The sequence below is a fragment of the Crocodylus siamensis genome, chromosome 14, assembly GCF_052110815.1.
Source record: "Crocodylus siamensis isolate JL-2025a chromosome 14, ASM5211081v1, whole genome shotgun sequence".
NCBI classification, from domain to species: domain Eukaryota; kingdom Metazoa; phylum Chordata; order Crocodylia; family Crocodylidae; genus Crocodylus; species Crocodylus siamensis.
In genome coordinates, this window is record NC_143408.1 from 515,281 (window position 1) to 537,258 (window position 21,978).

At 53.4% G+C, this 21,978-nt stretch overlaps 1 protein-coding gene across 1 annotated transcript in view; it reads left to right on the forward strand.

The window, feature by feature from the left end:
* The window catches only part of INSR (insulin receptor), a 69,167-nt gene that overhangs the window by 30,298 nt on the left and 16,891 nt on the right, over positions 1-21,978 (forward strand). Inside the window, exons 3-10 of the mRNA XM_090026942.1 lie at positions 8,616-8,931; positions 10,814-10,959; positions 11,268-11,412; positions 11,636-11,850; positions 14,104-14,230; positions 16,319-16,569; positions 17,759-17,926; positions 19,849-20,050. Of these exons, the coding sequence (XP_089883068.1) occupies positions 8,616-8,931; positions 10,814-10,959; positions 11,268-11,412; positions 11,636-11,850; positions 14,104-14,230; positions 16,319-16,569; positions 17,759-17,926; positions 19,849-20,050 (1,570 nt within the window). The remainder of the gene's footprint in view (positions 1-8,615; positions 8,932-10,813; positions 10,960-11,267; positions 11,413-11,635; positions 11,851-14,103; positions 14,231-16,318; positions 16,570-17,758; positions 17,927-19,848; positions 20,051-21,978) is intronic.

Sequence of the window (21,978 nt, forward strand, 5' to 3'; positions counted from 1 at the left end):
AAGCGGCTGCTGGTGGCCAGTGCTGGAGGGACCGTGTTGGGCTGGACGGGCTGTGGGCGTGCTGTCTTCAGGAGGGCTACAGCCACTGCATCTTCCCCTGTCAAGATGGGGCAACGTTTCCACCATTTATAACTGCCATAAAACACTTCCTTCAGCTTGACGCTGGCTGTCCGTGGCTTGTCTTGTGTTTTAAAGCTGCTCTCCTCTTGCTGCCTCTGGCCCCACACATCTGTTCTGTAATCTTTTTTTTCTTTCTTTGCTTTTTTTAAACCAGGCTTCTGAACTAAAATATTTGAAGCATTTTATGGTGGACCCATAAAACATGAGGTCCCTTGCAAAATGTGCGTTTAAACTCAGTTGATAAGAATAAAAATCATCTCAGAAAATGAAGTGCATCGGCCTTTATACTGCAGCTTGGCTGTGGGTCGTTTCAGGCTTTAATGAAAGAAAATCCATTTGTTGAAACCCGAGGTACTTAATGCATGTCTTCAACCTTCAGTTTTGCCGCTCCACAGTATCTTTTAGTTTTCAGTCCTCAAACTTACATAAGATGTGGTTTGTGCCAGTGTTGTGGCAGCGCACGCTCTGCCTGCCAGGGGAATGGGCCACCTGCTCGCGCAACTTTGGGCCTTCGTTAGCAAAGTGCTGCGCGGCTGGGGGGCTTACTCTGGGCACCCCCAAGTTCTCGCCTAACTCAGACGAGCAGGGAGGAAAACTTGTGTGTGGAAACGGAGCACAAGCTGAACCCTGTGCACGTGTCATACACTGAAATGCAGCCTCTGCTCGGGGTTTTACCTCCGCGGGGCTATGCAGCACCTTGAAAACGAGGCCTGGCTGCAAATGTCAAATAATTGTAGCACTGAAAACAACCCCCTTGTCTTCAGTTGGGATCCCGCTGGCAATGCAGACACACCCAGGGGATTTAATGGGACGTGCAATTGCTCTCCTTGTTGTCTCTTCGCTCCGAACGAGAAAAACACTTCATTTGAGGCAGTGTGAACAGCTTACTCGAGCAAGGGAGCTGAAAGGTATGGCTTCCATAACAACTGTAACTCCACCATGCGGCATGTGCATGTGTGTAAATATATATATATATATGACAGAAGTCATTGCCATATACAGTAAGAGGAAAACTACTTGTGCAAGCTGGGAGGCCCAAGATAATGTTTCTAGAGAATGCTGGCTTTGAATTGTATGACGTGTGCGCGCGCGTGTAACGCTGCGACTATAACATTGCGCTAACCTGGGCTTGGCACCAAGTTGTGTATATCGCAGCCAAGACAAGCCATTTTAAGCTGTGTCAGTGTTGGATTTAGACTTTTCTCCTAGGAGTTTCTTCTAGTTAAAAATGTTCTTCAAAGTTAGAATCCAGGATGAGAACATTTTGCTTGAAATTATTAAACTTCATTGGCATAACATGCTTTACTGAAGAGCAGCCAGGGAACTGTATAAACCAGTCCAAAAGGAGAGAATCTGGGATTTCCCCCCTTCTCTGCTTCGCTGCCAAAGGGTTAAGTGTGTGTTTGCTTTCTGCAGAGACGGAAAGTCGTTGAATGGCTCCGACTGCAGGCAGCAAACGCATTGGCTACGGGTGAGGGTGGTTCTCCCGGCGCAGCTGTGTCCCGGCCTGGAGTTCAGGGGAACGGAGCCTGTCGTTTCTCTCCATCGGCTGGTGGTAGTCCAACACATTTGTATAATTCTAGAAAAGCTCCCGGCGGTGAAAGGAGAGTCTCCTCCCTGCGCTGCTCTCCTCGTCGGCGTTTTGCAGGCGGTCCGAAGCCTGCGGCACAGAGCAGCGAGGGGTCCGTGTTGTTTGTTTTCCAGCCCCACGGACCTGGCATCACATGAGGAGAGGAGCGGGTTTTTATTACGAGTAGTCGAGATCATATCAATCCCTCAGACAACAGCCTGAAAATGGAGCGGGCTTCTCTTTCTGTAGAAAAATGTGGGATCTTAAATCTGCACACATACGGTCTATGATGTTCTGATCGGTGCCTTTATAAATGGCTTGAAATATTTAAATTTGATCTATGCTTGTGCCGCTGGTTGATAAAATAGTCAACCAGTCAGCTCATAGTTGCAGAGCGCGTCTGTCCAAAGCCTACCCGAGGCAGAAGACCAAAGGAAAGCCCCCAAAACTTGTGATTTTTCTCCATCTTTCCTCCCCCCTGCCTCCCAACTCAGTGTAGCACTGTGCTGCTACCGTTGTGTTATTTTATAAGGAAGCAGGAAATAAGGAATAATTCATGCAAATATTTTTATCGTGCCTAGATAGTCAAATCAGGTGGCTGAGTAGTAGGTGGAGTGCCTAGCATTGAGTAGCAGTGGGTACCATGATGCACCTCCAAGGGCCCTTTTGTGCGGTGGCTGATGTGTCCAGAGAGTATCCGATGCTGTTGGACTGTTCATGTTTGCATGATGCCGGGGAAAGCAGGGCAATGATGTGACGGGTCCGTAGGTGTGAGAATCCCTTGGAGATGTCCCCTCTTTTGGGCCTCAGCAGCGTGAAAAAATGTCAGCCTCAATCCCTAATCAGGAAGGGTTTTTTATATAATAGTTTCCGTAGTCTCTAGTCACTGGCTGCCTCCTTAGGTATTTGCTTGCGACCAGAAGAGCAGGTCTGAATCCCACCAACACCGACTCCATCTTCCCTGTTCTTGGGCAAGCATCATAAAACGTACCGTCTCCTAGCAGGTGCGGCTTTTCGGAAGGCCAGGTGAAAAGTCAAGTGTTGCCCTAGCCCAGCCTCTGGCCTGTGATGCCACATCATCTGGCCAGTGGGTCTCCCCGCAGGTCTGAAGGTTGGGCAGTGGCAGTGTTAATCGCAGGTCTCCTGCTGCCAAACCTCTGGGCGACCTGGCCCGGTGCACTAGGTTGTGCTGGTGTGCACCTGTGGACTGACTGCAGCATGCTGGATCTGGCCCATGGGACAGCAAGGTTGAGCACCGCTGCTCTAATGTGCTTCCCAAAGTGTCGCCTTCCTGCAGCAATGTGCTGCCTCTCTCCTTCGCCCCACAACTCTCAGTCCACTGCTAAAGCGTTTGAGGTCCTTTTTTCCCCATCCCATGCTGTGATGTCCCATCAAGGCCCCTCACTTCTTCCCCTCTCTGAACTGTTTCCACCAAGAGACTGGCAGACTCTTGCATTTGGGTCGACAAGATTCCCCCCGTTGTTCTTCTGTATTTCGGAGGCAGTGGTAAATTTGGCCTTTTCCCCTGGAAGGGGGCAGACTGGCTCAGTCCCCCCAGACTCTTCAGGAGCAAAGGCTGCTGACATTGAGGGTCTGAGTCTTGGCGATGCTCCTGCAGTACTGGACAGTGCTTCAGGCTGTCCTGCTCTCGGGCTGTTCCCACAGGGGAGAAGAGGAGCCCGACTAGTCCAGACTAGGTCCTTCTCTGGGTGTGTAAGTGCTGCTTAGAGTTGGGCCTGGCCAGCACTTGTGCACGCTGCACTGGGCTGCAGTTTTGGGGTGGGCAGAGAACGAAGAAAGATGCATGGCTGACTCCCCCAGTGCCTTCTCTGTAGCCCGTCCTCTCTGGGTCCCTGCAACCCAGGTCCCACAGAGGGTCCAAGAGAAGTGGTGGGGACGAGTAGATGGACTCATGCAGTCATGACTTGTATTGTGCTTTTCTTTTTTAAAACGATCATTATTTAGCACTTTATATTGCGGTAGCACCTTGAGGCTAACCTGCTCAGGGCCCGCTGTGCTCGGAGCTGTACAAATAGAGAGCAAATGCAGCCTGCCTTGAATGCTTAATGAAGGAGCTGCTTGGCTGCCTTGCTCTCCTCCCTGTTGTTCTACAAAAATGTGAGAAACACTTGTACTGTGCTGCTGCTCCTCCCAGCTCTGCTCCAAAACAGCTTGTTGTCTATTTAAAACAATCCTTAGAGCTGAGAACTTCTGCTCTGAATATTTTCAGCCAAATTTATAAACCATAAAATAAGCGTAGGATTTGGAGCCCTGGTTTCCATTACAAGTGCAAAAACCTTGTGTGGCATGTTATAGAATAGGTGCCAAATGCCCTGTCGATGCTTGCTCTGCGTTTGTGCGGGGGTTTCTCCGTGACCTGCCTGATGCGCAGAGCTCTGGCTCCTCCAGGCCGCCTGGGCATGTCGTGGCGCCGTGCTCCGTGCAGGGGACATCCCTTTGCCTCTGGCCGAGACAGGTTACGAGGCGCCTGGGAACTGCCTGGCTTTTGTTTTCCACAGCCCTCTTCCGGCTCCATGGGAGCACGTTTAGGAAGCGGATGAATTGAAGACATGTTCGTTCATCGTCCTCGACCTAATCCGGGGATCCTGCGGTGCTGCGCCCGCTGTTTCCTCGGTGGGGTGGGCAGCAGTGAGGCTTGGGCCCTCTACAGCAATGTGGTCTGGCCGGCGCGTGGGTCCTGTGCAGCGCGGCACGAAACGTTCACCTGTGGCAGCCGGCGCCCAGCCCAGCCCAGCCGCGCGCAGGGGCCCAGCGCAGCGGCCGCCCGACGCGCTGTGGGCCAGCCCCATGCAGCCCCGAGTCCTTGGGACATGGCAGGAGTCTGCGCCCGGCTTCCCGCGCCCAAGAGGAGCACGTCCGCGCGTGCTGGGTGAGACCCGGGAGACGTCTGGCCTGGTCTGAACTTCCGCTTCAGACCGCAGAGCCGACAAGCGTTTGGAGTTTGGGATCAATTCTGGAACTTTCTGTTGCTTTATTTCTGTTGACAACCTTTTGTAACCTTTGGGTGTGAGGGCTTGCCAGAGTAATTATTCTAGTATCATTCACAGGTTGTTTATACACTTTTTGGGCACGCTTCTCCTTTGGCTGCCTTGTCTTGCTGTATCTAATTAGGAGGTGCGAGGTAGCCCCCTGCCATCACATGAAGTGGGGGCGGGGGGGTGCACTGTGCTGCCTGATTGATTGATTGATTGATTGATTTCTTTATTGTAATGGTTTGGTTTGGTTTGGTTTTTCTGTTTTCGTTTTATGCTTCGTCCAAATTCAGCAATCGCCTGCGGGTGGGTGGTTTTTGTGCTTGCCTGCGGGACTTTGCCCGGTTACCACTTGGAAGTGTCAGGTTCATCACGTATAAACGCTACCGCAACAGAAGCGCAAAACTTCCCAGCATCAAAGGAAACAAACTTTGTTCTGAATTCGTGGTTCTGTTTCGTGCTTGTGTACCACGTACCTGTGGTCACGCGGGAGGGCCGTTCCCTCGGGCAGATCTTGGGGATGGGGAGGGAGCCCAGGCCCTCCTCGATTGGGTGTAAAACTAGGGGCGCACGGCAGGGCAGCCGTGTCACCCTCTTGTTCGTGCGCCGTGTGCTGGGGGCCCGTGGCCCCGTGGCCCGTACAGGCCGAGCCCTGCCTCGCAGGACCTGCTCCGCCGACACGGGGGGAGAGGGCAGGATGGCCCGCAGAGCAAGGCTGCGTGGTTACTGCCTTGTCGTCCCAGCAGGGCCGGGGGGCGAGTCCCTGTTTACGAGACGTTTCGTGCTTTTCTTCACCTCGCAGGAGTAAAGCAATTACGCAAAGGACTTTGAGAGCGCGCGTTTCCTGCACACGGTTACCTCCAGACTGAATCATCCTGAATTCTGTGACTTTGAACCTGAAATCATGAAACGGTGGAAAGCCTGTTGTTTACAGGAGCGTAGAAAACAAAGCTATTAAATGTTAACTTCTTACGCAGACTCTTCTTTCTTTTTTTTTTTAAGTTGCCAGGCACACAATGCTGAAAGTAATTGCCTGTTACTCCTTTTGGGTTTGTTTATGATGGGAGTCTTTTATAGCACTGGCCACGTGTTTGTGAAAACAGCCATCTCCCAGTGCTGCTCCTCCGAGCGCTGGACTTGACAGGTCTGAGCAGCACATTCGGGTCTTATGTAGCCGGTGACATTTTTCTGTGGTTGTCCAGTTAGCATTTAGTGGTTTCGGTGTCGCTCTTGTTGAACCACTTGGTCTAAATTATCTGCAGAGCTCTTTTCTCTCCTGAAGCAGACGGACGCAGTCCAGGTCTAAGGCGGGGGAATGTATATCTTGTGGTGCTTTCTATCTGTTTTCTTTGTTTAACATACCCATCAAAGTCACCACCTGAATTTGAAGCCTTTTTATTTGGTAACGGTCGCTGGCATTTGCTTTTGCCAAGTGGCTTGGCCGCAGGCAGCTGTGTCTTGGTGCTGTGTTCGGGGGCGACTCTGGCTGCGCAGCACGGGCAGCGCCATGTCCGTCTTGGCAGGCCTAGTGCAGACGTCTCTTCGGCTTCAAAGCGGAGCCCCTCGAGCCAAGAAGCTTTCCCAGGAGCAGGGCTAGGATTACGCACGTGTGTTGGAGGCAGGACACGGGACAGTCCATCAAAAGTATGAGGACTTCTGAAGTGGGGAGCCAGGGGTGCCACCCCTTGTTTCTGGGGCTTGCTTAGGCTTTCTGTGGGAGGAAACCAGGCAGGGAAGCCTGGTGGGTGGAGCAGCAGACTGGTCCTGGCCCCGGCCTGCTGGGCGAGTCTCTGCAGGATGCTTCACTTTGCACTCCCCATTTGTAGGATGTCGTGAGGGAAGAGCCAGATCCATGTTGGATCACCCCGGGCAGGTCTACAGGTTAGCCTGAGGGTGGAAATGGATCGTCTTTCTGTGGATCCTTTTCTTGGCTCTTGTGTGCTGGCTGCTCGCTCAGGGTGCGGTGTGTGGGGCCCTGCATCCTCCGTGGGACACTCGCCGCTGTTCAGGCTGAGCTGAAGCAAAGGTCTGGATGGCGAGCTGGTCCAGGCTAAAGAGGGGAGGAAGGGCGCGCTCAGGGGGGAATCGGGTGGGTCACACGTGTGATCGGGGCCGTTGAGAAACTCGACAGGCTGGTCTCACTCCTCCGAGGCGAGCGGACGCCAGCTGTACAGGAGCAGTGAGGCAGAGCAGGTGGGTTGGACCTTCCCGCTTCCCTTCTTCCTTAGTCCAGAGAAAAGAGGGCACTGGCTGCATGGAGAGGCAGCAAAGCCCAGGTTGCTGGAAGAAGGATGCCCTTGGCCTCTCAGACTTCCTGCTGCAGGATCCCAAAGGGATTCGATTGTTGCGCAGATGAGAAAGAACTAGAGAGAAGCTTAAATGAGTTTTGGGAATAGATGGTCCCCCTCATGCTAGGAACATGACCCCCGTTGGTGAGTGGTTACTGTTATGAAGAGGCCTTCCCTAAGGACAGGTTTTCTTGCCGTGCCACTTGCCCTTCCTGTGAAGCAGCTGATCTTGCAGCGCACAAGCCCCGGGCTGATGCCGTCTCTAACTGTGAGTCTGTTCCTGAAAATGCCAGAAGGTGCCTGGAGCTGCAGGAGTTGGGTCCTGCGCGTGCTCGAGCAGAGTCCGAGAAGTGCAGGGAGAGCATCCTGAGACGGGAGCAGCCTGGTGCTTAGGCGAGCGTACTTAGCTTGGTGATAGTTCAGACCTTACCTGTCCCATGGCTGAACGAAGGGCGTGCCAGACTGCAGGAGAGTGGTAGTCTGGCTCCTTCGCTGTCTGTCTGCGACAGCGGGCCATGCTCGGTGCTCCCCAGGAGGGCAGCAGACTCGTAGCGCACTTCATTCTGCAGTCCTGCTCCTCGGCTGGGGAGTGGGGAGTCTTTCTAATCGCAGCTGGCGATTGTCGTGAGAGCCTCGGTGGCATGTTGCACCGTTGAAGCTCAGTACGATTCATTTTGGTGAATGGAAGTAAACCCCTTCCAGCACTGGCCTGTTGCAGCGAGGCAGCCAGAAGTTAAAACGGCATGCCAGCCCCTGCGCACTGGTGCGTCCGGGACTTCCCCTGTTCAGGCCCGTCCTGCGTTCATGCCGCTCGCCCAGAAAACTGAGCTCCTTGCGATGGGTCCCTTCTGGCAGCTGCTGTTAGATATGGGGTTACCTGGTCTGGTCACCGCACCTCACCAGAGAGTTCATCCAAACATTGCTTTGCATAGTGGCAGTGAACCATTTCTGTGGGTCCTGCCTCGTGTGTCTTCAGGCCAAGGGCCAGATCCTGTTCCCCTTGGCAAAAGTCCTGTTGACTCAGTAGAGCAGGACTATGTCCTGATCTGATTCTTGGCAGGGCATAGCTGTAGTCCAGATAGATCTGGCACCTTACAACTGACTCCAGTCCCCTGCACACCCATTCTTGAGTTGCACCTCCTGCTATTTTCAAGTGCTATGCTGAATCAAAGCTGCTTGCATTTGGCTTGCTGTACCCAGAGTTGTCCTCTGACTTTCATTGTAACCCTGTGAATTGAAATGTGGTGGCTCTTTTGAGTGAGGCAGTTGCATTCAAGCTGTTCCTCACGTCACTCCACAGTGGAAGTTTACTAGGAAGGTGGTGTGCAGAGGTCCTGAGCAAGCAGTGAGCAATGCGGCAGGAATGCTCTTCCTTTCCACCAGCTTTGAGTTTCCTCGGCATCCTCCTGGTGTTTTGCCTGTGGTTTTTGCTTGGAAACAGACCACTCGTTAAGAGTATTGTGTGGTGCTAAGTAGTGGATAATTAAAAACAGGCCATGCAAACCTCAGGCAATAAGACTTGTGGGTGCCCTTCTCCTTGGACTGCTTGGAGAGGAGTGACGAAGTGTGCAGCGGGTGGCGGGGCCTGCTGCGAGGTGGATGAGCGTGCTCTCATCAGGTGCTGCTCACGCTTTCTTGTTGCAGTTTGTCCTACCGCTTGCAAGTCTCAAGGCTGCACCTCGGACGGACGGTGCTGCCACCGCGAGTGCCTGGGCGACTGCGCCGAGCCCAACAGTCCTGAAAAGTGTGTGGCTTGTCGCAATTTTTACCTCGACGGCACATGTGTGGAGACCTGCCCGCCCAGCTACTACCGGTTCGAGGGCTGGCGCTGTGTGACCTTCAGCTTCTGCCAGGACCTGCACAACAAGTGCAAGAACGCCAGGGAGTCGGGGTGCCACGTCATCCACAACAACGAGTGCGTGCACGAGTGTCCCTCTGGCTACACCATGAACTCCAGCAAGTAAGTGATGTCTCCGGGTAAACGCACCACTGCCCTGCTCCCACTCCCCTCATCTGTGTCTAGGCTGAGAAGCAGTCTCGGTGCTGTGCTGTTGAAGTGACCTTCCTCTGATTTATCAATGAACCCATTTCCAGCTCTTTGCTGTAAGGGCTCAAGTTTTGTACCTTGCACATGGCTGCAGCTTCCTCCAGGCTGCCTGTGCTCCCCGACTGCCCCTTGGTGAGGAGCCGAGCGGGGAAGGTGGTGTGGGGGGGTCTTGCCTAGGAAGGATCCTCTCATGCTTGAGAGCCCAGGGAGGGAGGCAAAGGGGATCTTCCTGGAGGAAGGCAGTGTCACAGAAGGACTGTGTGGCTCCTGCTCTCAAGGAGCTGGATGGGCAAAGATGCAGTGACACGTGGGAAAACAGGTGTACTAAGACCTTCCAGGTATGTTCCCCTTCCCACCCCATCCCAGGCAGACCCCTGATTCAACGGGCCTTGTAGATCAGAACAAAAAACATTTGCCCAATGCCAGGAGAGCACAGTGCATGTAGAGCAGACCAGCCGTGCACCTCGCCCCTCGTGTCTGATCACCAGGATGGCTCGGGCTCTGCCAGGGTAAGTGACAACGTAGCAGGCAACCATTGAGTGTGACAAGGAAGGGAGCAGCCTTTTCTTCCTATTCCCAGGGCTGTGAGGACAAACCCAGTCTATGCTGAGCTGTTCATCAAGGAGGCTGTTTTTCCCACCGTACCATAATCTATTGGGATGAGTCAGATTTTCTACGAATGTCGCAGCTTTGTCTTCGTGTGTGTTTGCTCTGCGTGGCAGTCTTGGGGAATTGGCTCTGTGGCTGGCTCTCTTGGTCTGTTTCCTGTTTTGTACATCTGGCATATGATCAGCAGCCCCAGTAACGAGCTGCGCATTGCTCATCTGATAGCAGGGGCCTGCTGCCTACACCTGCTGGCTTTGGTCCTACTGGCACTGGCACTGGCACTTGAGCACAAGACCCCCGTGCTTTCCCTAGAGGCGATGAAGCTCATCTTTCTCTGGACAGGTTGGAAGCAGATGCGGTGCCAGGGGTTCAGACTCAAGGACAGGTGTCGGACTTTCTCACGTGGCAGCAAGGCCATGCTCGCGTGCTCCAAAGCCTTCAACCTAGCCCTGTTTAATTTGCAAGCACTGTCCTGCATATCATCCTCAAGGAGTGGTCTGAGGAGGGTCCTCCACCTGTTTGGAGGCTATTTTAGGATGGAGATTGTGTGGTTTGCGAGCTGGTTCTCACAAGCAGCAATAATTGAATTTAAGAGCAGGGGCTTCTGTCCTGTTCTGGTAAAGAACTAAAAGTCATCACTGAGCGAGTGGATAGTCCCAAAGGTCTGGATGTGGTATTTTGGCATGAGGGGCTGGTGAGCTGCCAGCCTTAGCAGGTGTTCACAGTAATGGTCACCAGTGAGTGCTGCTGAAGGGGCATCGCACGGGTGCTCAGGTGAGGAGGGCAGTGGTAGTTGTCTCATCCTCAGAGCCCTGTCTCGGCAGATGAGCAGCGCAGTGCAAGGGCCTCTCCGGCGGGCGGGTTTGTGTGGCTGCCTCGCTAAGTGTGCCGTTGCTGAGGGCTAGTGAACGTGAGCAGAAAAGGCACCACAACTAGCAGATGGTCTCGTTTGTTCTGATTGCCATTCAGAGGGAACAGCCTAATGCCCTGCAGAGCAGCTCTTCATCCTGGTGGGGGCTAGGACTCTGCAAATAGGGTTCTCTCCCGGGTCCTTCGCTGTGTTGCGTGCGGGTCCTGTAGCAAACCCGGGACTCAGCCGGGCCTCACTCTCGGGGACTTGCGTCGTGCACGCGAGCTCCACTGGAGCAGCCTGGGTCAGACTAAAACCTGGTGTTTTCTTTGCTTTCAGCCTGCACTGCACCCCCTGTGCGGGGCCCTGCCCCAAAGTGTGCGACTTTGGCAAGGAGAAGACCATCGATTCGGTGACGTCGGCGCAGGAGCTCCGTGGCTGCACCATCATTAATGGAAGCTTAGTCATAAACATCCGTGGGGGAAGTAAGCTCTGCTCTCGTCATGCGATTCAGAGGAGCCCGTGGAGGGGGAAGCGGGGGTGGACTGTGGAGGGATTGTTGATTTCCACTGAGTCTGAGATGTCTCCAGAGCTTCAGAGCTTGGGGGGTGGGGGGTGCAGGAAGTAACAGCCAAGTGCAGGCATTTGTGATGCTAATGGCTTTACAGGTTTGGTTCTTGAAATGTTGTTTAAGTCGATACAGGGAGGTGCAGAGACACCTGGTCTCTCAGGGCCTGCTGTGCCAGTCACTGGTATCCAAAAGCTTAAATCAGTCATTATTTCTTCTCCTCAGATAACATAGCAGCTGAGCTAGAAGCAAATCTTGGCTTGGTTGAAGAAATCTCAGGGTACCTAAAAATTCGACGCTCCTATGCCTTGGTTTCTCTCTCTTTCTTTCGTAAACTGCATCTGATTAAAGGGGAGACGCTAGAAGCTGGGTGAGTGTTTTTCAGAAGCTGCTTTATCCAGTGCTCTTGCAGGGGGGGCAGCGCAGGTCCTGAGGGCGGTGCTGGCAAACTCTTCTGGAGTAGGCTGCTGCTCTGCTCTGCCGCAGCCTGCCCCCGAGCTGCTGTACACATGGATTTCTGTCTGTGCCTGGATTAGTGCAGGAGAAAGGCCCATTTCACGAGCATTTGCTCCAATCCGTTCCTCTCGCTGCAGGAATTACTCCTTCTACGCCCTGGACAATCAGAACCTGCGGCAGCTCTGGGACTGGAGCAAGCACAACCTCACCATTGCACGGGGGAAGCTCTTCTTCCACTACAACCCCAAACTGTGCTTATCCGAAATCCACAAAATGGAGGAGATCTCTGGGACTAAGGGACGTCAGGAGAGGAACGACATAGCCCTGAAGACGAATGGCGACCAGGCCTCTTGTAAGTCTCGCGACGCAGTGGGACCAGTGCTGTTTGCATGTCTGGTTCTCAACTTTCTTTAGCCTCAAGGTGCCCCTTGCAGCCCTTAGTCTTCGTTCATTTTTTTACTACAGAAAAATAGTAGAGTGATTCTTCTGTGGCAGAGCCCTCAGAACCCACAACAGGGCAGAACGTTTTTAACGCTATGGATTCCTGTTGGAAACCTCTGAGTTTATCTTGTGAATCATAATTGCAGACCTAGCAGTGCTGACATCACATGGGGACCCTGTGACCCCCTTGAAAGGATCTTAAGGCATGAGAGGGTGCTGTGCTGCCCTAGTTGAGAATTGCTGGCATATGTATGGGCACATGCACATGCGTCCTCATTCCTCCATGTCTGGGGTGTGAACTCCTCGGGGCAAGGACTGCTCCTTGCATTCTCATAGAAAGCCCCAGATGCACCATTTCCCACTCGCTGCCACAGTAAAGGGGCACTGTTACCCTGCCATAACCAGAAGCGGTTTCAGGTCTGGCCCCTGCCAGGTTCTGTGGTTATCCAGCCATGTTACAAATGGTGTTCATGCCTCCAGCTTCTGCTGCTCAGTTGTGAGCAACTCAGGGAAGAGGCTGCATATTCTGGAGTCCATGCACGGCCCCTGGTGTGGTGTGGTGTTAGCTCCTGTTGGGCCCTAAAAGCCCTGGTGCTGCCATATACCTAACGGTCCCTTTTCCCATCACGTGCGAGGGGAAGCAGTGCTGCTGACTGCACAGAAAAGAAACAAACTGAGAATGGCTCTAGCGGTCCAGAGGGTTTCTGTGACAACAGCAGGAGAAATGTGAATTTTGGTGCATTGAAGCTAGCACTCTCCCTTTGAATCTGTTCTGCTCCAGCAGAACCTGGGAGCAGAGAGGCAGCCTTAGGCTGTTCTCAGAGATGGGTTCTGCCTTTTCACAGCCTAAAGGTGCCCTGTGGAAACAAGGCCTTCCCGTGGCAAGTACACGAGCTGTCGCTGGGGATGCAGACTCCAGAATCCTTCTGCAGCTGGGGGCAGTGACAGCTCTTCCCAGGCCCGCGAGTGGGGAACGGGAGCCCAAACCATGCTTGCATGTGGTTGTGCGCAGCTCCCGGGCAGAGCAGTGGGGCTGGCTGGCTGCTTTGTTCCTGGCAGCTGCGGGAGCTCCTCCCTGCCTGCTCTCCTCTGTTCTGCTGCGCTCCTCTCCATGCCCCCAGACCGCGTGTTTGGCTGCGTTGTTTGTTTTCATGTTGCAAGGCGAGTTTTCGAGCTGGCAGCATCCTGTTTGTAAAGGCAGCCTTGTTTGTTCTGGACCGGGGAAGCAAACGTTCCTCCTCCCTTGTGCGGCTACTGAACGATGGCATATCCAACCTGCGCTGCACAGCTGGTCCTTTTTGGGTCCCTCGGACATAAGATGCTGAAGCCCTCTTCCCCTTCCTGCAGTGACTGCTGTCACTGGTCTCCCCTCTCTGCAGAGAGGCAGGCTCTTGTCTGGCAGGACTGGGCACATCCGAGGAGAGCAGGAGACAAACTGTGATATCTCTGCACTCTTGCTGGGCTGGCCACTGCAGACAAGCCTGAATTTTATCCCATTTAGCTTTTGTTTTTTTCCATTGACCAGAGTTAATATCTGTGTCTCTGCAGTAGCTGTTACTGACTGTTCTGAATATGCTGCAGAGGATCTGCGCTGTAGACGGCATGGTAGAAAACGGTCAAACTTAAGTGTGTTAAAATCTGTTCAGAACGGCTTTCCTTTCTCTTGTTCTGTGTAGACTCCCCCTCGCCTTGCTCAGGCTGTCTTCACAAGAGCAGCCACATGTGTTACATTGGCAAGCATTTACTAAGGGCTGGTGCAACCCTGAGCAAACCTTCCTCCTTCAGTTCTTTCTTTAATGCACTTTGTTACTGATGGCTGCCAATGCATGCACACTGCCCAGTAAAGTGTCTGTCGTTTCTGCCCAGGCACTGTGGTGTTTAAACAAATCGTGGGGAGCAGGTCTGAAGGCAGACGTCGTGCTGAACAGAGATTCTGTGAAGTGAGCGTGCGGAGCGAACTCAGAAGCTCGCTTGGATCTTTCATAATACTTCACATATCCCTCAACAGCTTCACATTGGGATACAGCATGTAGCTCTTCTAGCTCTAAGTGTTTCTGGGTGTTATGAATGTGCTTGTGGAAAATAGGAACTTTAAAAAAATGATTAAAAACAGAAAACTTTGCTTTTGTTGATTTAAACGAGTCTCCTTTTTGCCTTACTGCAGGTGAGAATGAGCTGCTGAAATTCTCTTTCATCAGAACGTCCCACGACAAGATCTTGCTGAGGTGGGAGCCGTACTGGCCCCCTGACTTCCGTGATCTCCTGGGATTTATGCTCTTCTACAAAGAAGCGTACGTAGGCTTCAAGGGAATCCCGGTTCCAAAGCCATGCTTTGTCACACCAATTTTCCAAAAGGGAAGAGAGCAGAGGTCACATTTTTGCTGCTGCTTTTGAGCCTCTGAGTTGCCTGGCAATTTTGCATAGGCTTTCAATGCCCCCTTTCCCTGTACAGGTGCTGTTTAGGACTCCTTCAGCTAAGGCATGCAGCCAAAACCTTACTTTAAAGATTAACCTAAAAATTAAAATAGGAACTTGCTGAGATCAGCAAATAATTACTGAAGCTGCAGATTTCATCACCTCAGGATCCGCACCTGGGGTGGGGTCATCTTGTTCCCTTTCAGACAGGAGCCGTTCTTCTAAAACCAGAGTTACCAGCCTAGCTTGGGTGAGGCTGAATCCTAGTTGATCCCTCACACGCTTCTTTTGTGTTAAGTATTTGGTGTCTTACAGGCTCGAATGAAAGCCAGTCTCGAAGCAAAAGGCTACAGGTACATCCACATGGTAGTACAGAGACCCCAGATGGCTTAAAGCGAACTAGTCCAGGGGCTGAAAGTCCTTCTGCAGCACCAGACTTCCATCTGGATTAATGTGCTTGGGTAAAGAGAGGTACCTGTGAAGGTCTGAAGTCAGACAGCAGGCAGGGTAGAGGATGTACCTTAGACTTGGCTTCTGCTGCAGGCCAGGCTGTGGTAGCCAGACCGTTCTCAGAGCCCTGCTAGCAGTCGGTGGGGGCAGACTGTTCCAGTGCCTTCCTAACAGTGTTTCTGGTCCCTCTGACTGGGGGCTGCCTAAATACTGGGAAGTGGCAGCTTAGGGGACTGTTCCTATATAGTGGCACATACCTGGTGAGCAGCAGGGCTCTGCCCTAAATAGAAGGTTTGTCTAAACAAGCATGTTATAAGCCATCTGCTGCAGTGTGGCAGGGAGGAAAGCAGGACTGGCCACCGCGATGGCACACTTGCCAAGGGGGCAGCTTCTTGCAGCACTCCCGGTGACCGGTGTTTCCTTCCATGTGTGCTGGAGGCCCGGCAAAGACTGCCTCTTTTCTGCTCCGTGCGGCGGGGGGAGCTCCAGTCTGACACGAGTGGAGCCTGTGCCCCCAGGTCATCTCTGTCTCACTAGCAGCTGCTCCATTGTGAAAAGCTTCAGGAGAGCTCTCAGCTGATTTTCACTGTTGTAACTCTGCTGGAGTTGGCATAGCCACGAGGCACCTGAGCCAGGGATCCACCCGCTCAGGCCCAGCCTGCTTGGAAATTCAGTATAATTATATCGAGTTATTTGAGCGAGTCTAGAAAGGAACAAACTCTGACCCCATGGGTCGGTGGTGCCTCAGGCTGTTCCTGTGGCCCGTGCAGCTGGTGACAGGTGCTGGTGTGAACCACTGCTGGACATGATCTTTCCCTGGGCTGAGCTGCTTTACAGTGGATGAGTTACGGCTCCCCTTGTTGGCTGCTGTTCATTCCTGATCCTCGTAAAGGAGCTGCCACTCACTGGCTGAATGCACGTAATGGGTCTGCATGAACAGAAGAGCAATGGTGGTTTGTTCTCCATGGGCTGAGAAACAAAGTCGAACAGCTCAGCTGTGTCCGTGGAGAGACTTTTGGTTCTGGCTGCTCCTGGCATTAGCTGACAACCTGGGAGTGATGCTACTCGCTCAGCTCTGCCCCTCCCAGAGTGCTGCCCACCTGGGTTCATTCGAGCATGGCAGTTTCCTTTCAGTTGCAGCGTCCTTGAGGGGTGCTACTGTGAGTGGGTTATGCTGGAAACCGAGGCGTGCACTGGCTTGGGATAGCTGAGGTCTGGAACAGTGAGTGATGTGGGTCCGTGGCGTGGCTGGAGCAATGGGCAGCAAGGTTCAGGTTCCTCCTGCTCTTGAACAGATCATGCCTTTCTCCTTCTGTGCCTCAGTTTCTCCGTCTGTAAAATGAGACCTCCCTAGAGCACCATGCAACTGCTGCTTGTTGAGGTCTTGGATTCCCTTGGATAAAGGGTTGCTGGTGTCTCTGGTGTCCTGCATGTGTTGCGATTGTTGTTCCTAGAAGCCAGAGTTTGGACTTGATCAATTTAAGCCCTTCCCCTTTCTCTTTCCTTGGAAACAGTCCCTATCAGAATGTGACGGAATTTGATGGCCAAGACGCCTGCGGATCCAACAGTTGGACAGTGCTCGATGTTGACCCTCCCCTGCGGTCAAATGAGCCAAAAACACAGAGCCACCCGGGCTGGCTGCTGCGTGGCCTGAAGCCCTGGACGCAGTATGCCGTGTTTGTGAAGACGCTGGTCACCTTCTCAGACGAGAGGAGAACCTATGGAGCCAAGAGTGAAATTATCTATGTGCAGACAAATGCCACCGGTGAGCAGGCATCAACTAACATTGTCTTGTGTGGGGCAAGGGAAAACAGAGCATCCGTGCTCCTGATCTGCGTGTAAGGTTGCGTGGCTCCTGGCACTGTCTCCTGATGCTGCTTGCTCTAAATGCCGTTGCGCTGGGACTGTTTGTCCATGAATAATACAAGCCACACTCTTGAGGGGAGCCCAGCACATGGGGCTCCTGTCAGCAAGTGCCTGCACCTGTCTGGGCGCGTGTGCTGGCCATCCCTCCCTCAGCCCAGGCTCTTCTGCAGCGCTTTTCATAGTTTCTTAGTTAGTAGGGTCGGAAGGGACCTGAGCAGGTCATCAAGTCCGACCCCCTGCCCTGGCAGGAAAAAGTACGGGGGTCAAATGACCCCAGCAAGGTGTTCATCCAGCCTCCTCTTAAAGACCCCCAGGGTAGGAGCCAGCAACACTTCTCCTGGAAGTTGGTTCCAGTTCCTAGCTGCCCTGACGGTGAAGTCGCGCCTCCTGATGTCTAGCCTATTCCCTGGGAGCGGGCATGCTCCACCTGTCCCCAGGGCTTCCCATAGGAGCCTGCCTCCTGCAGCTCTCTGCTCTGCTGGGCTGCTTCCTGCTTCTGCAACTGCTTGATCCTCAGCCAACTCTTAGCATGGAGGTAACTGATCCTGTAGAGGTGCAGAGCCCAGCTCCCCTGAAAGGCCAGGTGTACTGAGACTAAGTGCTGGATGGAAAGAAGGCAGACCTCACAGTTGAGGCCTAGCGTGAACAATCGAGGAGGGTGAGACCCAAGGGGCAGACCCGTCTCTGGGGAAGGCTGAACAGTTCCTAGCAGTGCCTGCCTGAGAGCTAGCAATGTGCACCCAAAGCCCACAGGCCCTAAGACAGTCCTTGCACTGGGGAGAAACCAATAAGGCCAGCTGTGCAGGGAGCCTCAGGGGGTGTTAACCTTGTTCGCAGTCTTTTGCTGATTTAAGAATGAAATCAGTGACTGGGTTTGCTTGTGTGAGGTCACCCAGGTGAGTGAAGCTTCTTAACCAAAGCCACCATATAGTAGGCAGGTGTAGTGATGAAGCTGCTGGTAGGCCCCTTGGAGAAAGAGCAGCTCAGAGTCCTGATGGCCTAGTAGTGGCGATCAGTCCCAGTTGTACCTTTTATTCCACTTGCTTCAGGCTAGGGTGATGTGATGACCTTTGTCTTTCTCCCTTCAGTTCCCTCAGTCCCATTAGATCCAATATCGGTTTCCAACTCCTCGTCCCAGATCATTCTGAAGTGGAAGCCACCCTCAGAGCCCAATGGGAACATTACACACTACCTGGTGTACTGGCAGCAGCAGCCTGAGGACAGCGAGCTGTACGAGCTCGATTACTGCCTGAAGGGTAAGTGCCTGCACCTAAGGTATGATGCTTCTGGCCCCTAGGGCCCTGGGGGTTGGGGTTCTTTCCCTGGCACATGGAAGATGAGTGGGATATGGGGTTTTGTGTTTGCCAGCATTGCTCTGGGAGCACGCAGTGAAGTACAAGAGCTTGCAAGGCTGTATTTTCCCTCTGTGTACTTGAATCAATGTGGTTGCTCCTGCCAGGCCTTGTGCCAACTTTGCAGCGAACATATTTTTGCACAACAAAATTGGATGCTTCAGTCCCCCTGGGATCCACACCCTGCCCCTGCTTCTCTTGAACGGAGCAACCAGTTTAATAAAAGCTCTTCAGATACAAACAGCATTGGGCTTCTGAAGACCTGGGTCCAAATTAACCTCTGCTGTAACTCCATCCATTGGCTTCCAGCTTCGTCTCAGGGTCAGAGACTGGGTAGTGTCCAAAAATCTCTTGCCTGTCACTTAAGGCTCTGCCTGTATTGACTGGATGAGCTGTGGTAGGACCAGAGTTTGAGCTGTGCACGATTTCTAAGCATTAGGTTGAAGCCTGAACAGAGCGGTCCAAAGGCTTTTCACAACTATGAATTAAAGAGCTGTGGAGCCAGTGTGCGAGACCAAACATCAGCATTTCACCCTAGTTGCCAGACACCCAAGCCACGTGAGAATTCATTCAGGTTACAACCAAGCCTATTTTAAATCGTGGCTAAGCAAGGCCTTTACTAATGGCCTTGTGGAGGACGCCTGCTGTCTTTGAGAGCAGCAGCCGCCAAAATTGAGGACTGTCTTTCTGCATCATTTGGGTTCCATGTAGATAGAGTCATCCACATGCCAGCACTTGTAACCCCTTCAGGGCCAGTTGGAGCACCACCTCCGTTGTGTGCCAGTCCAGTGCTGTGAGCTGGAGCTGACAGGCCTGTCGGAAAGCAATTTCCATCGTGCATGAATTGGAAGATGCTTCTCTGGGGTTATGGGGTCTTGACAGGAAGGTTCACAGGGTGGGAAGCAGGTTGCAAGTCTTGTCTACTTGCTGGGCTTCTAGGGACACCCTTGACATAGTTCTGATCTTTAATTTATGACTTGTGTGAAGAGCTGCTCAGTTGGTGCCTGTCCCACTAATGACTCTGCCAAGTGGAGAAGTTGCTTTGTTTTGATTTTGAGGGCAAAGGCCAGAGCTGTCTGCAGAGTCTGCCTGCGACTTTTGTAGCATGCGAGGACAGTTGCTGGGCTGGCGTGTTAACCCACTTACACTTGTGGGACACTTGTTTCAAAATTACTACAGTTTTTGCTAGATTTCAGCATAATGTTTCCCTCAGATGAACTCCTGTATCCTACTGGAAGGAACGTCTGCATCGCGTGAGTGTGTTTGAAAAGTCATTGTGCCCGGATGTTTCATGCCATGCTGTGACTTTCACAACACTGCTTGTAAACCCAGGGCGTGACTCTGTAGTGCCAACACAGAGTGCAGACAGGATTGTGTTCCTTGGCCGCCTCGCAGCAAACAACCAAATAGCTAAATAGCTGATGAAAGCGTTGGCTGTAGTCATGAACTGCACCTTCTTCAGCATTTCTAAATGAGGCTGCCAGAATATCTGTTGTCCTGAGACTAAGCCCATTTCATTTGGTCTGACGGGAGAACAGCGGTGTTCATTGTGTTGTACGCTGAGTGCTGCAGCACCCAGGGAGCTGAGAGAAACAAGCATGTAGCTGGATTGGAGGGCTCCTCTGCAGGGGATGCACAGGCCCTGCTCCCCCAGTGGCTGCCATGCAGCTGCAGACCAGTGCCTTCCTTTTCCTAGAGGCCTCCCCTGCTTTGACTGCGCAGCAGAGCAGCACTGAAGCTCCCTAGCCTTCCTGTCTGTGGCCGGCTGGGACCTCTGCTCCCGCTACATGGAATGTGGGTGATATAAAGAAATCTTCTCTCCACAGGTTTAAAATTGCCCTCAAGGACGTGGTCTCCCCCTTTTGAGTCTGAAGACCCTCAGAAATACAATCAAAGCGAAAGCGAGGAGGTCAGTGGGGAGTGCTGCTCCTGCCCGAAGACGGACTCTCAGATCCAGAAGGAGCTGGAGGAGTCTGCCTTCCGCAAGACGTTCGAGAACTATCTGCACAATGAGGTCTTCGTCCCCAGGTAATGGGCTCTGCCGCCGTCGTCCTGCGTTGTGGTCAGGGTGTCGTTGGCTTGGGGCAGGGAGGTGCAAGCAGACTATGCAAGGGAGGTGGAGAGGAGGCGGCGCGGGGGTGCAGTGCCGGTCTCCCTGGGGCTCGCTGTCCGGTGAAGGCAGCAGTGTGTGGGCACGTGCATGTTTGAGGCTGCTGAACAAACCCGTTAGAACAGGACGGTACTACGGTGCTGGGAGATCCTCCTAGGCTCGGTTTCTCCTCTGCTCAACCCAAGGCGGCTAGAACTTGAGAACTTGCGTGATGCCAGAAACGGCTGTTTTGCTCTGCCCAAAACTCTTTGTGGCTCTTGCGCTGTAGCCTTTTAAAAATAAAAGAAAATGGGTAGTTTACCATGCTGGAGCCTGGGCCTCTGCTGCGGTATTCGCAGCCTTCTCTGTATTTAGCCTGGGAAATGCCTCCAATACCGTGAGGAATGTAACTGCTGTGGGTGGTAAATGTCCTGTTCTGAATGGCACACACTGTCACGTTAAATGATGTTGAATGTGTTCGCACTTTGTGTGAGCTGCAGAGAAAGCGCTATGGGAATCGGGTTGGAGTCGCTGGTAATTTGCCCTCTTAGCTGTCAGAATCAGTTCCAAACACGAAACCTGCTCTGTGCTTGCCACCCTTAACCATGAGGTATTTAGTGCAGCCACCTGACAAAGGCCAAGCTGCTGCAACGCAGGGTTTTATTAAAAACCTGCCACTAAGCAGCACTGCCCCTCTGCACCTGAGCGAGGGATGCCTGCTGCTGACACGGCGCAGCTCCTGCAGTCACTCGCTTGCCCTTTCCTTCCTGCTGGAGCTGTTTAAGTGAGCGGGTGCCACTGGGAAAGGCACAGCACCAGGGAACTGCCTGGGGCCTAACATGCTTGTTGGCACGCAGGACTGAGAGTCACCGTCCCATGCGCAGCCCGCGCTGTGTCTGGGCCAGCGGTCCTGACAGCCCGACCTTTTAAACGTCCCTGCGCAGCCAGCCTCGGATGCGTTGCAGGTCAGCTGCTGGGGGATGTGTGCTGGGAAGAAACAGGGCATCAGAAAGCTGCCTGGTCAGCCTGCTGAGGGGGAAACTGCCAGCCTGTTTACACGGGTTGACCTTGTTAACGCAGCCCCCTTCACTTCAGTGTTGATGAGCGAGCATCGGAGGCACCACCAGTGCAGCCTGCCTGCAGTGTTGCCTTTCAGGATGTGTCCAGGGCAGCCTGGCTGGGTCTGGCAGCAGAGCAGGATGTGTCTTTAAATCCACCTCTGATTTCTATGCCCTCCGTCTGCTTGATGTCCCCCCAGCATGCTGCACAGACTCTGCTGGAACGCGATGCCTGGGCAGTTGCTGGGAGGGGGCCCAGGTTGGGGGAGAAGATGAGCAGGGCATGGGCAGCAAGTGGGGGCGGGGGGACAGTTGAGAGGAGTTGCCACTCATTCTCCTCTCCTCCCCTCTCCTTTCTCCTGCCTGTCCTCCTCTCCCAGGATTGGCCCACAATTTTTTGGGGCCCCCTGCAAGAAATAGTTTTGGGGCCTCCTGCCCTGAAGAAGGCGGCAGGGGACGCAGGGAGCCCCTCAGCTGCAGGGCCCCCTGTGGCAGCAGGTTTTGCAGAATAGGATGGGCCAGTCCTGTCCTCTCCCCTCCTTCCCTGTTGCTGTTGCAGGAACTCTGTTCCCTGGGCGCTGTTTGCACGCCCAGTGCTGCGCACTGCCCGGCTGGCCCCAGCCACAGTCCCTCCCTTCTCTGGTCTGCGTGGAGGTCATGCATGGCGGGCTGGCTGAGCTGGGGGAGTGCTAGCACGGGTCTCCTGGGTGCTCTGGCAGGGCGGGCACAGATTTCTAAAGGCCCTGTACTGCATACGCCTTCATGGCTGTAGGTGGCAGGTGCCTTTCATGCCAGTGACGGGCTTCATG